Here is a 22,506-nt window from a genome sequence, read left to right on the forward strand (position 1 = left end):
AAATTCTAAATGATCCTGTTCCTCCACTCCTCCTTGTACTGTACTGAAAAAAGCATTTCCTGTTTATGCAATCTGCCTTAGTTTTGTGCAATGTGTTGAATCATGAACTATAGCACACTGAACTTGCCATTGATTTAAAAGGTATAACCACTTTATTATGCAAGTTAGGCATGTCATAACGATGTGTGGTAACATAGCGTGTATAGACATGGTCACAGAAACGATTGTTAAGATTGTGTTTTTTATGTTTGGTATTTTATGTGCTAGTTTTAAGTATCACATGGCCTTTTAATGTTGCTTTGTGATTTTCTTTGTTATTTTATTTTTCCTTTAAAACCAGATTGTCCAGAAGATGCAAATTAGCAAATAAAATGTAGTCATTTAGCTACATCTGACATATTTCTATTATTAAAAATGAACAATGTGTACTGTCTCTTTTGGATCAATAAACATACACTATATGGACAAAAGTATTTGGACACCTGGATTCTAGAACTTTTGACTCTAGAATAAATTGGTATACATGGGTCATGGTCCACTCAGTGGTCATGGTCATGGTCCACTCAATGACTGCAAGTTGTCCAGCACCTTTGGCTGTAAAACAAACTGAAATCATTCACTATCGAGCTTGACAGTTGGTTTGAGGTGTTTGTGTTAGAATGCTGTGTTTGGATTTCACCAAAAGTGATGTTGTGCATCAATGCAAAATCTTCACTTGGTCACTGATTTAAAAGTTACCATTTGTGAATAATATTGCTCACTTTAGGTTGATGGGCTTTAAATTGTTTGGAAATTGTTTTATAACCCTTCCCAGATTGATGGGTGGCAACATTTGCTTCCCTAAAATCATTGCTGTTGTTGTTCCTCCTCGGCATTGTGTTAGCAAACTGCTAAAACTTGGGCTTTTATAGAGGTGGTCACACTTCCTGATGATCAATTAATCAAGGGCATTTGATTAGCAGCACATTGCTGGTATATAGACCCTTAATTCTTATGGAAGCAGTAAAGATGTTGTTAGTTTTTATAGATAGCTTTTCCATTTTGGTTTTATTTTTGTAAAATAAATAATGACATGTTATATGTTGTGTGTTGTTTATCTGAGGTTGTATTTACCTAACTTAAAGACCTGCCCTGATAGACCTTTTTATTATGCTCTGATACATACAACCTTAGAATTTCTTCTTCACATGATTGTACGTACATAGATCAAATCTGTGTGTTTGCAGTTTGGCAACAAAAGGTTTATTTCACCATTTCCCAATTTCACCATTTCGCAATTCACATGATCAACCTGAACATGTCTGAGAACCTCCAAAGAAACTGAGCTAGTTTTAGCATATGGCCTATTTATTATCTCTCGTGTTTTTTCTAATTCTCTTGTTTTAACTTATTCTTTAGATGGCTTATCAAATTTGAACATTTTCTGAGCCTCATCGGAATCACGGGAGGGGGGATTCTTTTATGTGTGAGATGTAAGATTATTTGTATCAATGGAAAATTGATTTTTATCAATGGAAAAAAACAGTTTTCATCTAAACACACACACACACACACACACACACACACACTCACACACACTCACACACACACACACACACACACACACACACACACACACACACACACACATTTCTACAGAAATATGTCTGACATGTTTTAACAAACTCTGTAGTTTCTTTCCAGTAATGTGATACCATTGAACATTATTATGTTAAGACCAAACTTTTTAAATCAACAAACTTTGAAATGAAAAAATGATAAAACAGTCACTGTAAGCTTGTTATTGGAAGATAAATATTGCTACCAAATACCTTTGTCACAAAATAAATTTTGTTCTCTTTATTATTCTTTCTTTGGATTTTAACAGCCATTAAACACTCATTCTAATAAAATCACTGCATGATGAAAAATAGGTTATGATATAATTTTTTTAGCAGACTGATTGGTAAAATAAATTAAGAATATGCAGTTGAAGCCTTATTCTGTAATTCACTGATTATTATTTTAAAAAAATCAAGTCAAGTCGTATTACATGCTATCTACAGGCTTTACTGGCTTAACACCAAGAAACACTGAGGCTATTGTTTACATGGTGTTAATGTTTAGCAACATGCCCTGGGGTGGAGAGTTATTGTTCCCTTATGGAAAGTATGCTCGAGTTTACTTTCTTTTCACACCAGTACAGCTTCATCCTATCAAAAATGACTCATATGATAATCATATTCAACACTTTTTTTCTTTAAACCCAGACTCAGATGAAGATATGTTATCAGCATGACGTATAAATGTCTTTGTATGCTCACACTGGACCAGCAGTGACACGAGGGAACACACTTTCAATAGTTGAACCACATACTTTCATCAGTTCCTTTTAATTACTCATGACTAAGGATGAATTTCCTGCCCTAGTTTTTTTTTCCCTTTCTTTTGTGCAAAGCGATTGCATATAGAAGTGGAAACTAAAAAGGGAAAGTCCGAGTGCTTCAAAATGAGCTTTCAAATCCCTCCCATTTACATCATCATTATGGAATACAATTAAATGCAACATGTTGAAATTGTAATTGCTGTATACATTGTTTGTAAACCACCAACTTGCTCAACAACTAATGTGAAATTGTTAAACTCTAGTAACTTCATGAGTGATTAAGGAATATTTTTATTTTGATTCTTTGAAATGTATAATACATGTTGCGGGTACATTGTGAATATACCCAAAAGGAAAATGCTAATTATATTCACCTTATAATTACAAACATGATCAGTTGCATTTTTCATTATGTACTTACAGCACATGTGACTGGAAATTTTAAAAAGGCTCATTATTATTACGCTGAATGGGTTTTGCCCAGGTTTGATCTTGATCTTAGGTTATTGTTTCTCCAACCAGTTATAAAATAAACACGTAGGTGGAGTTGTTTTTCAAAATAGCTTCTATATCTGTATGAATGTGTAATTGTTTTCTATGGCGCTTCCAATTTGAATTCAAGACCTTTTAACAATAATAAAGAGGTTAATGAACAACAACAACAATAATAATAATAATAATAATAATAATAATAATAATAATAATAATAATAATGACATTTCAACATAAAAATTTGAACAAAGTTTAAAAATTGAAACTGTATATTAGGTTAAAAATATATTTGTTTATTCATATAACTGAATCACACACACTGATTACATTTTATATCAAACCAATAATTATATCAATCAATTAATAAACCTAGTGTATATATATTTACTCGACCAAATACTTCTATTTAAGTAGGGACTTTTATTTTGTCTAAAAAGCGTGGCTGACCACTGGGTGGCAAACGAGGCAAAGTAAAGCCATGCATGAGTCAGATAAGTAAAGAAGGGGTTTGTGAGAAACAGAATTTGATACAATACACATGTATTAAAGTTACCCTAATTTACTGTCCTGTCTGTATGAATTGAAGACAAGTACTCTGTTGTAAACATTACAAAATTACAAATATTATAAGTAAAATTATTTTGAATAAAGGCATCTTTAATATCTTACATTTTTTTTTATGTTTAATTCTGCTGGCTGGCCATTTGGCTTATTTCAAGAGTTTTTGTTTGCTAGAAAAAGGAAAATTGCTATATCAATTAATATGGTCAATGGCACACGATCATGTCAGGATCATTCCCTCCAAACATTATACCAACTATATAGAAACTAATAAGACTCATGGATTATTACCAAACATTTATTGACAACTGACCATTACTTACCAATGTGGTTCATTCTCTTGTACCGTTTCTACACAGGTTGAGGTGCATAAAAGTACTGGATGTCTGTAGAATTTCCAATTTATTACCTAGAACTAGGAGGCTTAAATCTGTTCTATCATGCTAATAAACCTGTGCGCAAAGTGAGATCCAAACATAACTGCCGCTTGAACCCTAGGCCTCCGCACCAGACCTCACTAATTCTGTTCAGACTGAATCAATACAAATCTAGTGGAATTCCTTACCAAATAAAATGGGAACAAATATGCAATATAGTACATTTAAGGGAAGAAAGTTTAGAAAGTATAGAAATCATTAAAATAAAATAAAAAATAAAGCAATGAATGCACTAAATAGGAAGGAGTATTGAGCCAACAAAGTGCAAGACATTAAAAAAATAATAATAATTACAGTACTGATTTACCCTTTACAGTCTGATACCAGTTAGCTAATTGCATAATCCAGTCAGATGTGTTGTTTGAGAGAAGGTTCCCAGGTCCATTTATTAATAAAATGTTGTCAGCAAGTCAAATTCTGCAAATGATCTTTGAAAAAATCAAAGGAAGACTCTAAGAAATGCATGCAATAAAGATATGGGTCTTTTTGAAAATGCCTCTTAGTTTCCGGATGAACAAAGATGGCATTCCAGAGACATGAACATTGTAACCAGCACCAACACAGAGCAGAACTAAGACAAGGAAAGAAAAACTAAATCTAGGACACTGGCAGAGCAAAAATATATAACTCACTGTGAACTAGTGTGATATCAGGCTCTTATCAGGGACTACAAACTGGGGCCTAACTATCAGAAAATCAAAGATTGATCCTGACTATCAACATGCTCACAATGACCACATTCATGACAAAAGGAAACCAACTGGCTGACTCAGAAAAGAAAAGTGCAATATATGTAATAGCAGGTATTTCTCAACATGATATCTCCCTATTTTTACTATCTCCCTATTTTTACTAAAAACCTGCCCAAGCCTGGACTCGTCAGAGAGAAAACCATCATGTGCTCAGTGACACATTTCTTACAAGACTGTGGAAAGATCCATCCCCCATGGGGATGCTTTAAAGTTTCACATAAATTTTATATGATCAGGTCATCATTTTTGTCAAATACATGCTGGTATAGCAAATCTGCATCTGAACATGCAGAAACATGCAGAATAATTTTTCTTTAGAAATCGAAGAGCCAGATTAATTTGCATTAAGTTAGTCTGAATTTTGAAGAGACAATTGCACTAGAATTAGCTATCCTCCACCAGAATACTACCTGATTCACAACCAAAGTCACACTACTGATCTTGTCATCCTGTTTCCAAATGTATGGTAAAAACTTAATGCTGTACTTTATGTTCATTATTTTCTGTTAAAAGTAATTTGTTGTTTGATACTTGTGTGAGATATTTTGACCAAAGAGAGCAAGATAGGATAAATGCCAAAGTCACAAAGAAATAGCGAGAATTTTACAGATTCAGATACAGATTGAGAAAAGATAGAAAAGTATTCAGGCGTCGCACTAAGGCATTCTCATGCTTATTCTGAGTTGAATCCTGTTAATCCTTGTCGTCCAATGAGATGCTGACTGGAGGAGTCCTTTAAGAGAACAGCTGCCTTGCCATTTTCGGTCAAAGCACATGCCAAAAGAGCATAAGTTCATCCACCGCCCAGTAGCAAACATTACTGCACAGTGCTGCTGGTTCTGACGAAGTGCTTTTCTACTGAACCACAATGAAAGCATTTTAGTTGAATAATCCACTGAACCCATTCATTTATTCAGACCTTTGAGGGTAGATTATTATCTGAGGCTGGTCATGTTTGATTTTAAAGGTTTCCAGGTGATGTATCACACTTTAACCACGAGTTTTTATTAAATTTCTGCTCTGCAGACATTGATAAAAAGTGTTAATGAGGCCGCATGTCAGTGCATTCATTAAAATATTATGCAGGCAAATGTAGTGGCTGTAAAGGACAACATTAGTGGCCCTTAATCCTGGTCATGTGGGCCTCATGCAATGTACAGTTATTACAGCAATTATCATGATGAGTCAGGAAAAGCTTAGTAATGTGCACAGTGCTTTTGGAGGCCCTGTTTTAGCATGCAAGTGTGCTGAAGGCCAGCAGCGCGATGAGAGGAAGTCTCGAATTTGGATAGGAGCACGTCTAAACATGGAAATGAAAATGTGCTCAGTGACCTACTAATATGAATAGTATTAAGGATATCCTTGTCTGAAGCTTTCATTTATGGTTAGCCCTCCCAAAATGCACATCCCAGTGTCAATAATTCCCATTCCCCTGCCTTGTGTCCTTATCCCCCCTCCTAAATAAGCATGCATTACACCTACAGGTAAACAGATAGGCATTCATCCATATATACACTGTAATTCTCTGTGCTAGACTATGTTTTTTTCCCAGCCCACTCCTTCCGCGGGGTCCTTTTCTTTCCTTACATGCCTGAGAGTAGAGCAGGCTGCCAAGTCTCTCCTTATTTACCGAACAGCTCCTTTTTTGGTGCTGCATTAAAGACAGCTAACAGGGAGGAGAAAACTGTAACATTTCACTGTGAACCACTGAGTGTAGAGCATAGCAAAAAAAAAAAGGCAGACACATGCTAGTGAAGTGTTTACATGAGAAAATGAGCCTTAACTTAATCTGTAGACAGGAATTTATCCAATAAGAAAGAATAACCCATCCTCAGTGAATGATCAACCCAAAGTAAAGAGCTAAGACTAATAAAGGACAACCACAAACAACATTTATTATTACTTGTTAATCTATATATGTATCCTAACATATAGTGTTAGTGGTGCAGTATTGTAATAGTACATGTATATTTCTCCTTTTAATTTCACTCCTGTTGATATTTTCCTTTTTTTGGTCAGTGATAGCTAATCTAGTACATTCCTCACAATTTTCCATTAAATAGTTGCACAGGAACTTCACATGGCAAGCCTGATAGCAAAAACAAAGTGGAATCAGCCTCAATGTAACTACAGTTCAAGAAACCAGAGGCAGACCAACCAGGCCTTTTTCAAGAGCAGACAGACACATTCTGTGAGTTACAAAACCACTGTCAAGCACTCAGTATCAATTCTGAAGCTTGCATGGAAAATGGGATGTGATAGATTAGTGGCTAAGGTATTAGACTTTGGATCTGAAAGTCATTAGTTTAAATCCCAGCCACACCATTCTGCTACTCCTGGGGCCACTGAACAAGGCCCCTAACCCCATAGCTGCTCAGATGTATGAATGAGATAAATATAAGTCGCTCTGGATAATTGTGTTTAAGACACTTCAACTCTTTTTATACTGAACCAAAAGCCATTTTTGCACATGAAAATATTTTCACTAGAGTCAAATATTTTTGGTATTTCTTATTATGTAAGATTACATGAAACCTGATATAAAATCATTGAACCCATTGCTGGACATTATTACTCATTTCAAGGTTATTCTTTCTGCAGATCATTTTTCGCCTTTCTAGAAATAAATGCTGAGTAAAATGATCGGCAAATAGAACAGCACTATTTCATGCTTGAAATGTACAAATGCTTAAAATTAGGTTTAATAACCATATAAATTACAATATAATAAGATATTTCCACTTTTAAGATATGTTCCCTTCTTCTTCATTGTACTATATGTACTGTGTGATGTGGATGATGCAGTGGACAAAAGAAAATGTATCACTCCAATCTTAACATATTGCTATTATATTTTACTTCGTCTCTTCTAATTTTTGTCACTATCAGTTTTAATCTATATATTCAAGCAATTGTTTTTTGTTTAGTTTTTTCCAAATCTTATAATGGTGCATTTCCTGACGGTGTACTGACTTACTGAAAATACATAACACGTGTAATAATAGAAAGTACATTATTAAGTTTTATTTTGACTGACACAAAAGGATGTTAATAACAGCATATTGTGTGTGGCATGTATGGCAATGCCATGGTATACTAAGACTAAATGGTACCAGAAGATTTGTAATGTTTTAATCAGGGCATGAAGATAATATCCTGTGTGTATTTTCTTCATGCAATTTAAACACCGGCACCATTCTCAGGTTCTCAGGTATAAGCCCTGTCAGGGACAGAAACCATCAACACTCACTGACTGAGTTAGGGTGTGTATGCATTAATGTGTGTATTAGGAGAGCAAGCCTCAGTTGTGTTTATGTTCCTGCACGATGAGGTCTCCATCCTTTCAAAGAAAAAAAAAAAAGAGAGAAAGGGAGACAGTGGCTGGAATGCCCTGAGCGATGGCTGCCCGGATTGGAGTGTTCTCCCCAGTCATCCCTATAAGGCTGTAGTAGAGTGAACCCAGTGTTCTGTGTGCGGCCCTGGCTCCATGTTTGGGAGGTGGGAGGGGGCAGAGAAGCACAGACTGGAGCTACATAAGAACTCCACACACTGGTCAGGGCCACACCATCACCAAGTGGCTAAACCCCCCCGGCCCAGCACTGTCAGGGTAAGTGGCCTCCACCCACTTTCTTACACTCCATCTCTCTGTCTTTTCATGTCTTTTTCACACCCTCTGAAGTAAGTGGGTGCTTGATATGTAACTTGTTACAAGGGAATGCATATAATACAGAAAGTTGGCATATGATTGCAGCTCATGTTTAATTGTGGGTTTACACAGGTGCATGCTGTTGAAATGGTGTTTTTTTTTTGTTTTGTGTGGCATTTGGCTAGAATACACATTTTCATTAGGAGCAATTGGATATATAATGGTGTAATAATGCATACTTTAGTGTTTCACTGCAGATTTGTTCTTAATGATGCTGTAGTGCATATGTTTTTTGTATGAATATTACAATGCACATTTATCAATATGGGCATCACAAACCTAAAACACAGTTGTTGTATATGCATGCAGAGTTTTAGAAAATCTGTATAAAATTGCAAAATCTTTACATGCTGTGTGTTATATGTTGGATGTTTGGAGACAAGACTATTAGGCTAGATGGTAGAGGCCCATGCTGGATTAAAGTGCCTGTTATTTGTGAGGCTTTTGCCTAAATATGGTTTTCTTAAATAGAGCAGAGGTATTCGTGTGACTCCCCAGCTTTTCTCTCCCTTTCAATCTCTCTCTCTCTCTCTCTCTCTCTCTCTCTCTCTCTCTCTCTCTCTCTCTCTCTCTCTCTCTCTCTCCAAGAACTGTTATAGACAGGGAGGGTCAGGGGGAGAGTTTGTGAAGTCCAAAGGCAGACATGCTTCCCCATTATTTCCAAATTAGGAATTTTTCCCATAGTGGAGCATTCATTCATCAAGGACAGGAGTACAGGACTCAGCATACATGGCAGTGGGACACTAGCTGAGTTCTAAAGCCATAATTTAGTTTTTTTATTATTACCTTTAACATATTGCTATAGAACTTTTAGTCAAATGTTATTTTATCTTTTTGGAACTATTATAGTATTCTATACATTCACGATTTGGTGGAATAGGGTGTGGTCATTCTCTTTCTCTTACACACAGACACCCACCCACCCACACACACACACACACACACACACACACACACACACACATTTAACATTCGAAATCCAACAAATAATATTCATTCTTACCCACTCGAATTGATCACAAATGTATAAAAACAAGGATTTCTGCATGACGACAAACAGATATTTTGATGTTGGACTGTTGCATTTTCAGTGATTGTCTCCTGTTTGAGTGAAGAAGGAAATCCAAGCTGAACCATGTGTGACGACGAGGAAAGCACTGCTCTGGTGTGCGATAATGGTTCAGGACTGTGTAAGGCAGGCTTCGCCGGGGATGATGCCCCCCGAGCTGTGTTCCCCTCCATCGTGGGTCGTCCCAGACACCAGGTGGACTTTCCCCCCAATCACACCATATAGAGACGATATTACTGAAAATATACAACTACAGAAATGACATTTAGTTCAGTGGCACTGGAAACATTAGTCTAATTTGTGATAATGACTGTTCTTGTGTCTGCTCTCAGGGAGTGATGGTGGGGATGGGGCAGAAAGACAGTTATGTTGGTGATGAAGCACAGAGCAAAAGAGGTATCCTGACCCTCAAATACCCAATTGAGCACGGCATCATCACAAACTGGGACGACATGGAAAAAGTAAGTGGACCATGCTAATTTAGGCATCAGTACGAACCAGAACTTGCTGAGAACAACAGACCAAATAGCTCCCCCAAAATAGTAACAAAGGATGTAAGCCTTATGCTAGATATCTAACTGAAAAGAACACACAATTGCTCTTATCAATATTTTTATTTAATTTTTTTTCTCGATTATCTGTGTGTTCAAACAGACCCCACTTATACCTGGAAGTACTATCCTGCCTTATGACTCACTGTGCACATGACTAACACTCGCACACCCACCCACACACACACACACACACACACACACACACACACACACACACACACACCCACACACACATGCACAAACACATACGCACTCTTATACACTAATGTGCCAAACACTTTCCTTCAGGCACACACTGTCATCAACTAGCAGATGCATGCAGCAGATGGTATTATTCACTTAGCTCTCAGTGACTACTCCAAATCTCACTCATTCTAAGCATCCTGTGTCACAATTAAGAAAACTACAGGTTTTTGTAGCTAATCCATTAAACTTTCATCAGCCCACCTGTCAGCGATTAATTATAATCAGGACACATTGACTTCATTTGGCCCCAATTGCCTTTTGTTCTTTTAATAGATCTGGCATCACTCCTTCTACAATGAGCTCCGTGTTGCTCCTGAGGAGCACCCAACCTTGCTGACAGAGGCCCCTCTCAACCCCAAAGCCAACAGGGAGAAGATGACCCAGGTCAGGCTCAGTTTGCAGTGGTTACACCTGTAAAGTGTTTAAATAGAAATCTAAATCTTCTACATCAATATAGCTTAAAAAACTTAAAAATACAGTAAAGAATTAGAAGTGTTTATAGCCTCTCTTTTTCATCTGCAAACTGTCCCTTTATCAGATTATGTTTGAGACCTTCAATGTTCCAGCCATGTACGTAGCTATTCAGGCGGTGCTATCTCTCTATGCCTCTGGACGTACTACAGGTCAGTTCTCGTGTCCCCTTTGGAAAAACCTTAATATGATAAACTTCAGAATGAAACAATATTTATCTGGTCAATTTTTTGTTTTGCGCAGGAATTGTTCTGGATTCTGGTGATGGTGTCACCCACAATGTGCCCATTTATGAGGGCTATGCTCTTCCTCACGCTATCATGCGTTTGGACTTGGCCGGCCGTGATCTCACTGACTACCTCATGAAGATCCTGACTGAACGTGGCTACTCCTTTGTGACCACTGGTGAGTGTAAACACTGTTCATCTCTGTAAAACACAGACTAGTGTTGCTGAGTACTTTTGATTATGTAAGCACATATGTTTAACGTGAACATCAATTTATTGATGAAATTCGTCTAATACAGCTGAGAGAGAAATTGTCCGTGATATCAAGGAGAAGCTGTGCTACGTCGCCTTGGACTTTGAGAATGAGATGGCCACCGCTGCCACCTCTTCCTCACTGGAGAAGAGCTATGAGCTTCCTGATGGGCAGGTCATCACTATTGGCAACGAGAGGTTCCGCTGTCCTGAGACCCTCTTTCAGCCATCCTTTATCGGTACGCCTCTTCCTTTTTCTTTAGAATTTCTCTCTTTTTTCAATTTGACCCACTAGTTCTGAATTTTGGTTTTGCCTTTCAGGTATGGAGTCTGCTGGTATCCATGAAACTACTTACAACAGCATCATGAAGTGTGACATTGATATCCGTAAGGACCTGTATGCCAACAATGTTCTGTCTGGTGGTACCACCATGTACCCTGGCATTGCTGACAGGATGCAGAAGGAGATCACTGCTTTGGCCCCCAGCACCATGAAGATCAAAGTGAGTACTCATGGATAGATTTTACTTAGCTTTGTGGCACTATTAAAGCTCATGATAATCACTGAACTTTTTTTTTCTTGTAAATGTCCTTATCTGTGAATGCTGTGTGTGCACAGATCATCGCCCCACCAGAGAGAAAGTATTCAGTATGGATCGGTGGCTCCATTCTGGCTTCCCTCTCCACCTTCCAGCAGATGTGGATCAGCAAACAGGAGTATGATGAGGCCGGTCCATCCATTGTGCATCGCAAGTGCTTCTAAACCTCAACAGCCCCAAGCCCTCAACTCTCTGCTCTTGCTTCATAGCCTGTAAACTGTGAATGTATCCTCTGGTTTCTCTCCTGTTTTGTCTTTGCACTGCCCACACTTGCGTGAATGTTTGGATTTTTTTTCCTCGTCATTGATTGTTATGGTTACATTGGATGAGCAAAGCTGCCAACATGAACAGATTGGGAAGATTCCTGGGGTTTAGTGAGGCTCCAGATGGAGGGAGAGAGAATAAAGGCAAGGTGTTTTGTAATGGTTTATAGAAGAACAGAGCTTGCATACTCCCTCTTGTGTTTTGAACACCATAAGGTACCCCTTGCATGTGATTTCTCACTGCTGTGGGCTTTAAGAAAGTTTGTATGGATATCTATACAATAACCCCAGGAATGAATAAAGCTCTGCATACTAAAATTGTGTTTAATGTCTTTTTTCAATTTCAGACAATGATTAAAATGAAATACAAGTCTTGTGTAAAAGTGTACCAAAAAAATTTACTTTTTGGCCCCATCTTGCAAGAGGTATTACCATTTCTTTATGGAAGAAAATAAATTAAACCAGTGCAGTACAAATAAGCTACCTAACCTAAAAGTCTATTATTAATTTAATTACTAACCCAATTCAATAACACAAGCCCACATGAATTCCAACAGGGTCACAAATTATTTTGTTTGTTCCTGAGAAAGCCAGCATCAACTTCATTTAACCCCAGCAGCAAGCTGAGAATCAGTAGAGAATTTCTAATATACATCAGATTTATGTGTTCATCTCACATAATTTCATTGTTAAGCGTTTTGTTACAATGAGATTAGTTTAAATAAAAAAACGATGCAGTCAAGTTCACAAACTCACTTTTTTTTTATTTAAAAAAAAATGGCAGTGGGGGAAAAAACATTGTACAGTCACTGCATCATATTGCCCACAAGTTCCTGTTGCAGAGGTAATGAGCAAAAAAGGTTTTCCGTGGAACTACTGAAACTCGGACAAAGACATACATCAAAAACGAAAAATAGAGGAAAATGTACAATGCCACAGCGCACACAAAATTCACAATATGCTAACAAGACACCAATCAACATCAAAGAGCATATCAGAACTTGGAAACTTGTCATTTTCTGTTGTACCACTGTGGAATGGAAAGTTGAAATACAGAGGAGGAGCCACTGTGTGATTGAGTTAGAATGTTAGCAGAAGAGGATGATACAGTACCTGAGATCACTGGTTCTATCAAACCTCTGGCAGTGGCTCCTTTAATAAGGCTTATTAGGCTTCTTTGCTTATTCTATTGTAGGTGCTTTGGTTAAGGATAAAATGAGGCAAAACTGGGGGACATCTTTTTTTTTTTTCCGCTGCTCAGCTTTACCTTTTTTTTTTTAAGGCCCAAACTCCTGAGCACTATTACTAATGCCAAATAGGTCATCATAGTAACATTGCTTTAGTACCTTCAGTGACAAGTCAAACATCACCTTTACTGACCTGAATTTCTTAAACTGGACATGGCTGCATTAGCTGTACACTGAACAATACATATTGATTATTGTTTGAGGTCCATTGACTAAACACTGGTGCTGTAATAATCCACTTCAGAATAACTGACAAGTTATAAAATTTGCAAATGCATATTGGGTAAAAGTTATCTAAGTAAATGGCAAGGAATAAAATAAAAATCTAAAATCACATCATGTTACATAAGGCAACTGTCTAGAAATAACTTTGCATCCTGGTAAAAAAAAGTTCACATTTTGGTTGTGGCATTCATAGCTAAAACATGCCACCTTCAGGACACACAGTTAAATTCAACCTGACAAGCAAGTCAGATCTGACCACAAAACTGTCCAAAAAGATTGCTTTTTAAACAGGCACAAATGCTAAAGCAAAGATCTTTAAATACCCAAATAGCAACACAGGGAGAAAACACCATTTAAAATCTTTATAGCTTCTTTACAAGATGCCAACAGCAACCTGTGCAACACAGACTCCACTTCACAGTACTTTTTTGTTTAATAAATAAATAAATTACAAAAAAGCCTTCAAGTAGCCAAAAATAAAACTCCTGGGTCTGTGGCTTCTACTGAAGCATGTCCTCCCTTCATCTGTCACCTGAGGTCCAGCACTGTCGTTTTAGCGTCCTTCACAACCACGTGCTTACAGATCTGTAAAATACACACATTTGATTTTCACTTTCCTGCAATTTGCATTTTCACTTTTAACGTTTAACTTTAATAAAAAGTTATTTAACACACAGATTTGCACAATGATGTGTATGAGTGTATGTAAGAGTTGAACTGTCCCTAGCCGGATTTCTAATGTCATTTGTATAAAATTAACAAAGGGTACATCAATCACAAACTAGCTGGTGACGTCTCTCAAAAAAGGCACTCTTTTGATTGACTGTATTATTGTCATAATTGACTGTATTGAATTGTAAAATCAGCTAAATAAAAAGATTAGGGGTTGGATGATGGAATGGTCATAACACCACAGTAGAGTACCAATAGCTCGCACAAGCTTTTTTTTTTTCTAGCTCATCTATGTATACAGTATATAGTTAGCTACTAGCTAGCAGGGCTGCCATCCGCACCTTTAATGTCATTATCTCATCAACACTAGTAACATGGTTCTAAAAAGGATATGGAGATTACACACACACACACACACACACACACACACACACATTTAGCAGAAAAGTTGGTACAAGTTAGTTCAGTCCAGTTCAAGTTTCAAGAGTTGGATGATTATTGGTGAAATGTATGAAATGAAATATATGTAACTAAATGCTCCCTGTACACATAGGTGCTGTAAACTCATGAATCATAAAATAGAGTAAACTAGCTACATATTCTTTACTGCTTAGTTATTTACTCAACAAGTTGGTGCAGCTATTCAGTACTATTGGTAGTAATCTTACAACCAATCCTATGCGTTTGCTGTTAATCAAATGTAGCATGGCTGAAGGTCTTACAGTGAAGAGGGGAGGATCTTTTGAGTGTGGATGAAAGCCTTTGAGTCTGCAGCCAGCCACCTCACTCATTCCAGCAGTGGTAAGGCGGAACACTCCGGTACTGCAGGGGGAGTAAGAAGCAGACACTGTGATAATATATATTAATTAATTACATACTGTATACACACACAGTATACACATTAATGGTTTGAAACATCCAAACATCTCTGAATGTCAAATAAACAGATAAAGATTCCAAATAGTGTCTCGATAGCATCTTGTGCTAGCTGTCTATACAATTTTCGCCTTTTTTTTTGCAGAGCTGATAAACATGTTCAGAAAACATTAATTTGGCTTAATCAATCACTAATAAAAAAGATAACAAAAGTGATGTGGGGAAAACACACATGACATGTTCAGTAGTTGGTTCTACAGTTAAAATCGTACTAAGGCTTTGTCTACTCATAATGAGCGGTGTTCTGGAAAAGTATCCCAGTCATGTTCCCTGCATGGCAACAATGAGATGACAAAAAGAGTGTGAGAATATAACTCACTCGTTATGCTTGGGAGAGCAGACAATGGCGATGGCCTCGGGCAGCATAAGTTGATAGGAGCTGTGCGTGTGGAGATCCACACTGGATAGAAAAGCTGTCTGAGTGGGATGTGTCTGGAGGCATGCATGCATAAACACACACAAACACGTTAATAACAGACATCTTTACATAACCAGTTGTTGCGTGATCACTAGGTAAATTGACTGAGACTGAGAATAACTCTGTAAAATAATTAGGGATGTTACCATGGTGACCCTCTGCCTGAAGCCCCATTAAATTTGATCCAGCAGGTAATAGGAGCAACTCAACGAGGTTATTTTGAAAAAACCTCTTTGCGGTCTCATTATGTTTTGAGAAAAGATACATATTTCCAAATGTATATTTCTTTTTCTCTGTTAGTACAAAAAGGTGGTCTTAAAAAATAAAATATTAAATCAGTAAGTATGGCAGAGAATGTCCTACATGGATCCAGCCGAGGGTCAGTAGGTTATGGTGATCCTGATAACTGAACAGCTCCTCCACGTTCTCCATGTCACAGTAGTCGGGCCCGGATGATTGTTTGGGCACAATCACATGGGTGAGCATGAACTCGTTGTGAGTCTGGAGGTTCGAACAAAAAGAACAATGAGAGTGTTTCATTCTGTCAACTGTTGGCTATTTTAGCCGACTAAGCAAACAAAGCCAAAGTGCAACCTTTTTATCAAATGTTTACAGCTCCATTGTGTGAGAAGTGAGTAAGCTCAGAATACACTCACGCCCAGTTTCAGTATCACCACACAGCTATTCTAAACTAAGCCACTCTTATGCCAAATGCAAATGGGGGAGACACGGGTCAGGCTGTGTATAAGCATGGAACAAAAAACATGACCAAAATGACCTCTTTCAGTTAAAAAATGCAAAACTCTCACATGCTCATCAATAAAAGTGCACACAATGCAGAAAAGGAATGCGGCATGTAGTCAGTAACTTCAACAACGTAAATTTAACACGGAAAACGAATAAATCTGGACTGAATACCAGTTTTCCGCAGAGTACTCCACATGTCTCGATGCCTCTGGCTGTGTTGCGATCAGCCAGCAGAAGGAACCTGTATGTCAGGTCTCGAGGAATTAGAACCCGCCTCAGGCCTACTTGCTGATCTAGACACACACATATACATACACTGAGTGCAAACACGCTGATTACACACACAGCCAGATGTGGACACCAAGCAAAGTGAGACTCACTCTGGACTGCAGCTAATGTGGCCGCAGGTTTGGGTAGAGGTGTGGCTTGTTTGTTGCGGTTGGGGTCAAGGCGCGTGTGGTTTTTTGGAGTCTGAGATAGGCATGAGCCATCCGTTTGTTCAGGTTCTTTAGGGAAAGCATCCTGTTTACGGTTGGCCTGCTCCTGACGCCGCAGCTGGTCCTCGAAGTAGCGGAACTGCTCTGACTCCAGCTGCATCTTTCTCAACTGTGCAACACGCTGTTTCTCTTCCTCCAGCAAAGAGAGCCTCTGTAACTGTTCTCCACACATAGCTACAGGCATGGCCTGGCTCTAAAAACCCACAGCCAATACAAGGTCACTTAAAATGCAACATGACAAAATGTGTAGAAACACAAGGACTGCATCAGTTCTAGCTCTACTTACTTCAATAGCATTTATAAATCTACTGTATATAAAACCTAGTGCAGTTTAGATCAGAAACATGGTGAAACAGGGCTTAGAGTAACAAGCTGACAGTATAATGTTAGTTTAATCTGGTTGAGCACACAGAGCTTACCTGCTTCTTCAGATATTCACTGTATTCTTTGCTGTATTTTTCATGGAGGAGTTTCCTCAGCTGATCCTTACGTGGAAAAGCCACTTCTTGCAACTTCTACAAAAAAGCCAAATGTGTGTAAAAAAAAAAAAAAAGGAAAAAAAAAAAAGGGGGTGTGAAAGCAATTTATATTTATAGAATAATTGCTCTAGGTAACATGAAAATATTATAGTGATATTTCTGCTTGATGATCTTGATGATCATCATCCAACAGACTGTCTAGAGATGATTTTTTGACTTTAGAGTATGTTCAAGGTGGAATAGCCCACTTCTTTTTTTTTTTTCCTTTTTTTTTTTTTTTTGCTGCCACTCCTAAAATCAGCATGGGATAATTCTGCCTATTCACCCTAAGGCACATTAATAGGTGCTCAGGCCAGCAGGACTTGAGGGTTTATCGAATGCCTCACTTCTACATACAGTTTCAGAAGTTACAAATCAAGGATAGCAAAAAAATAACATAATTCTACTAAGCAGAAGTGACAGAGTTTCTGAATGCAAACAGAGAAATATTCCATTTGCCCAAAAACAGATTTTGACCTGTCATGCGCCATGCAGTGAGTCTGCATTTCTAGACTGAACTGCCTACACAACAATAGTACACTGAAGAAATTTCCTGTGATGTCTCAGTGGGAGCAAGCGCATTTGTGTCTCTGTGCTAATGAAGCATAATGCTAATTAGATTTACTGTGGGCTCAGCGCCACTCGGCTCAACCACGCAGCGCAGGCTGCCAGGGGCTTACCTTCATTATGACTTGTTTCTCAGGGACGTTGCACTGCTGATAGTCCCGATGACTGGGGAGTTTTTCCACAAACAACCTGCAGAGCAACAATAGAAGCGATGAACATAAAGCATTGCATGTTAAAGGCAATGAAAGTATAATGGAAGACTATGAAAGACTAATGGAAGATACATAAAATACATTTTCCATTTATAATCTGCAAGCCCACCTTTAATCAATAATACACTTCTTCAATTTTCCTTAATAAAAAACGTGGATAATTATACAAGATCCATCTTATGTGGTAATTTGTGCATTCAAATTAGTAATAAATTTTTTCCACTTTTTAAAATTTATTTATTTCACAATCAAACAAAGACTGTATGAAAACCAGACAGAGAACTGAGCTGCTGCTGTTAATAACTTTGCATGATTCATTCACAATTTACACAGATCATCATGGCTACTGAGTCATGACTGGTCAGTGCTATGCAGATAGACCTTCTAATATGCATCAGATCAGCTTAGTATTTATTTACTGTAATACCTGAAAACTCATTCAAAAAGCCTGAACTATTCATAAACTATTTTGAATGGAAATTGGCTAAATGAACTACTGCTTGGCAACTGAGACATTATGCACATTAATAGCTAACAATTTTTTTATATAGACCACCAGATGACCTGGTGACAATGTAAACATGGAGATTATCTCTGGTAAATTTCTATGAAAAGACATTTTATTGCTAAAAAACAAACAAACAAACAAACAAACAGAAAACTTTACAACTACTACTATTTAATGCAACTTGATCAGCTTTAATATTATCAATAAATGCCAACAACTTCCTTAATGATTAACTCATCTATATCCTAGTGGAAAAAGTAAAGGAAAGCTACATTTGGTAATTACGTGATAAACTTGTTATAGAGGACGAAAGCATTTTCCAAACTGCCCTCCTCCAGGTAGACGGCAGCCATTCGCTCCATCTCTACCCCTGAGCGGAAGTAGCGGCGTGGCGCGATGTCCTCGCTGATCTCAATGTTGTAGCCCATCTTACTGAGCGCTCGCACACGTTCCACTGCCGGCAGGGTTACATCCGCATAGTCCGGCTCAGCTGCCAGCTTCTTCTGCAGATGAAAAGGCAGAAGCTGAATCACCACATGAGAACACAAACACACACATAAATAAGCCCTGTTTGTTGTTCATTCTCAGTGCTCCTTTAGAAGCGAGACAGAACGGAAGCTACTAGCTGTGGCCTTCGGCACCCATACTAACAACCACACAGAGCAGCTTTTATACGGTCCTAGAGGAGAGAGGGCTTTTAATTAACATTCAGTAGGGCACCACAGAGCTGGAAAGAAGATCGGCCCAGCACTGGATCCTTGCTGGAAATAATGACCAGTTTCCCCATTTGTACACAACAGTGAATAACAATGCCAAGCATAATTGAAGCGCTCCAAAAAGCTTCGCAGTTGTTAGTCAGCAAGAAGAAAGGTGCAGGAGGGCACATTTATTTACTGAACCAAACAATGATAAACACTCTCGTTGTCTTTAATAATCTATTCATGAAGAAAGGAGGCAAAGTGTGAAGGGGGCTTACATCTGCTCCTTCCTTCCCCACTCCCTCCCACTTCAGGATGGAAGGATGTGAATGACAGTGCAGCTGCACTGAGCATGCTAATGGATGAGTCAGAGACACACTCCAGCCCTTCTGCCCCCATACACTCTTCCCCAGCACTCAGAGAACTGACCCATTACCCCAACATACAGCACCCCCACCAACCCTCACTCCAATCACTCACCAGAGCGCTGAAGCTGAACTCCTGCTCCATGGCGCATTTAGGATGCAGGCTGGCAGGCTCCGATCCTCCCGATGTCTCCATCTGTCATCTCCCAAGACGATTCCTCACTGTGGAAAAAAAATACACGTGTCAGCTCTGACATCAGGACATCATGAGCCAGATGCTACAAGGCCACTGGGTCGATACGGCCTCCTAAAAGGCCATAAAAGCCTGCTAAATGCAGACCTTTCACTTTAGCTTCTGACCTTAACTTCCATTACCTAAAGTAACACCAACCTTCATACTAAAGCTTCTATAAGTTTTTTAGATCAGATATGTCAGCCTTCAGCCTCAAGGTCCACAACACTGCAGAGTTTACCATTATAGCTCACTTAACCTTCAGATTCGACCGAATTACGCTGCTGTCCTCCTGAATTTGACACCTCTGCTTATAGTATTCCTTGATTCATTTACAGGCGTGCAATGTGGGGGTGCATCAGTCTCCTTAGAGAGATTATTATTATATTATTCACTAAAACGTAGCGGATTTTGGTCCAAAACAGCCATGCACACTTCTATTCAGGGCAGAAACTGTGCTACAGTTGCTATGACAGCTTGTAACCATGCAGAAAAATATGGTGAGTCATGAATATCAGTTGTGGAACAAAAAAAAAAAAAAAAAAAGAGACTTGGTGGGCTTTTGCACAAAAGCGCCAAACTTGGTGAACCACAGACACTTCTCCTCAACAAGGCTTTTCTTTTTTTTACTCATCCATCAACAAGCCACACTTTTACATTTATGACAGATGCAGCAGAATGGTTTGTTACCGAACACTGTGGCACTCAGGTTGATGATGCCATGGCAACATGAAATGGATGTGGAGTAAGAAGAAAGACCTGGTGCAAAGGAGATATATACATGCAATTTAGCACTGATCAAATCCAATGAAGCACCTCACACCTCATCTGATTTGTCAGCTTTTCCATCAACATAAAATTACATAAATCATGTGCACAGATGACTAGTAATGAAAAAGTGGGTCAGTCGATTTGCAAATGATCATGTAATGTGAATAGCCACAAGGTTCAGATAGACAAATGCTCTCAGAATCTCTTTTAATAGCTACATTTGTTGGTAAATGTGTAATAATATACAGATGTCTGCATTTTATTCTTTTTAACTTGGAAATACTCTATTTTAATGAGGGAATGGAAATGATATTCACTGGGAAAGCCCATTTTTACAGAAAAAAAAAAATTCTAAATAATTACCATTAATGCAGGCCATACAAAGTGGCTTCAAACACCCCAAAAATCTTAGGCCCGAGCCATGCAGAGACACAACCGTCATCCATTTCGAGACTTTTGAATTTCTGAGCTTGTTAGACAAGAGTCAGACAGAATGGAGTCTGTCAAAATGAATGAAGCAATAAGTGGTAGTGCAACATACCTTTAGTGCTGACTAAACAAATCCCTCACCAAAACTATGCACTCTTGTGAAAAAGGAAACTTCTATGATCTAAAATCCTAAAGCTTCAGCATATTCTGGACTTCTCTGGAAATAGTGCCAAAGCTTTTGTCCATACCTTAAGCATTCCCATAACCTCCACTTACTTCTAAACTTCCTAAAATCTGGAAACATTTTCCAAAAACACTTATATGTACTGTTCTACACTGAAACCTAAAGTTTCTTTTAAATCCTTACAAGTAAAAAGGTATTAGATTTGCTTTCCAAGAGTGAACAGTGCCCAAAATACATCTCACTGATAACAGACATTGATTTTCATATCCAATCTGCTGCTGCTCTAAAAAGTAAAACTGGAAGTTTTAGTGCGTATAATAATAATAATAATAATAATAATAATAATAATACACACTAGAGACACCTTCCAAACATTTGGTGTTAAGGTAAAGCCTGCTTAGTATAACTCATTCCCCAAATAAGTAAATAATTAAATTATTTCATTTAGTATCTAAAAGGTTAAAAATATACAGGAATATTAAGCTAGTCAAAAAAAAGCACTGAAATTAGATAGCATTAGCGATTTTGCAGTAACAAGCGGGGGGAAGAAAATCAACTGATCAGGACATATACAATTGTAAATAATCAATATTTTTACCGATAAGTGGACTGCTGGTGTCCCATGCTCCGCATCCCTGTCGCGCGCGCTCCTGTCCTCCTCACATGCAGCCCATGTTTACATACCACCACAGCTAAGCCGAGATCCGTCTCACTTCTGCACCGCATAAACACAGTACTTTTATTCCTAGCCAAAAGCACAGGCGAGGTTAATGGCAGCTAAACCTGAAACCTGCTCTTCAATGACATTGAACACTCGCAGTGGAACGCAAACGTTTGGATATGAGCGCATCAGCAGCACAGCGCCTCTTTGACACACAACGTGGGTGGAGAGAGCCAATGACACAATAGTGAGTCCTGCAGTATGGAAAGCCACAAGCGCCAAACGTTCTCCACTATCCAGCATGGTGTATTTAATGCTAGAGTGACTAGCCCAGTTGTACGGAAGTCAAGTCAAGTCAAGTTTATTTCTATAGCACTTTTCACAACAGACATTGTCTCAAAGCAGCTTTACAGAATTTAACAGTAAAGCAGAACGATGTGTATTTATTCTTGATGAGCTAGACTGGCAAGGACAAACTCGCTTAGATGTTATGAGGAAGAAACCTTGAGAGGAACCAGATTCACTCCTGAGGCAGCATCACGGATAGTAACCATAACAATTTGTGTCAGGGTGGCATCCAAGTGCTGCCATAAATGGTTATGGTTAATATCCATGAGGCTTCCTC

General features: G+C 38.3%; 2 protein-coding genes across 2 annotated transcripts; one reads left to right on the forward strand and one right to left on the reverse strand.

Moving 5' to 3' along the window:
* The first annotated feature begins 8,068 nt into the window (after nucleotides 1-8,068).
* acta2 (actin alpha 2, smooth muscle) lies at nucleotides 8,069-12,312 on the forward strand. Its single transcript, XM_046854905.1, has 9 exons — nucleotides 8,069-8,214; nucleotides 9,405-9,577; nucleotides 9,715-9,843; nucleotides 10,456-10,566; nucleotides 10,721-10,805; nucleotides 10,897-11,058; nucleotides 11,180-11,371; nucleotides 11,454-11,635; nucleotides 11,752-12,312. Exons 2-9 carry the CDS (start codon nucleotides 9,449-9,451, stop codon nucleotides 11,893-11,895), a joined length of 1,134 nt encoding a protein of 377 aa, XP_046710861.1. The 5' UTR covers nucleotides 8,069-8,214; nucleotides 9,405-9,448; the 3' UTR covers nucleotides 11,896-12,312.
* Nucleotides 12,313-12,737: 425 nt separating this feature from the next.
* On the reverse strand, nucleotides 12,738-22,178 carry stambpl1 (STAM binding protein-like 1). Its single transcript, XM_046854904.1, has 11 exons — nucleotides 21,819-22,178; nucleotides 19,720-19,826; nucleotides 18,827-19,044; nucleotides 17,935-18,010; nucleotides 17,156-17,251; nucleotides 16,620-16,929; nucleotides 16,411-16,532; nucleotides 15,856-15,993; nucleotides 15,394-15,506; nucleotides 14,861-14,960; nucleotides 12,738-14,051 (listed from the first exon to the last, which is right to left on the reverse strand). Exons 2-11 carry the CDS (start codon nucleotides 19,798-19,800, stop codon nucleotides 13,995-13,997), a joined length of 1,311 nt encoding a protein of 436 aa, XP_046710860.1. The 5' UTR covers nucleotides 19,801-19,826; nucleotides 21,819-22,178; the 3' UTR covers nucleotides 12,738-13,994.
* Between the last annotated feature and the right edge of the window lie 328 nt (nucleotides 22,179-22,506).

Source organism: Silurus meridionalis, chromosome 7 (assembly GCF_014805685.1).
Source record: "Silurus meridionalis isolate SWU-2019-XX chromosome 7, ASM1480568v1, whole genome shotgun sequence".
Classification (NCBI taxonomy): domain Eukaryota; kingdom Metazoa; phylum Chordata; class Actinopteri; order Siluriformes; family Siluridae; genus Silurus; species Silurus meridionalis.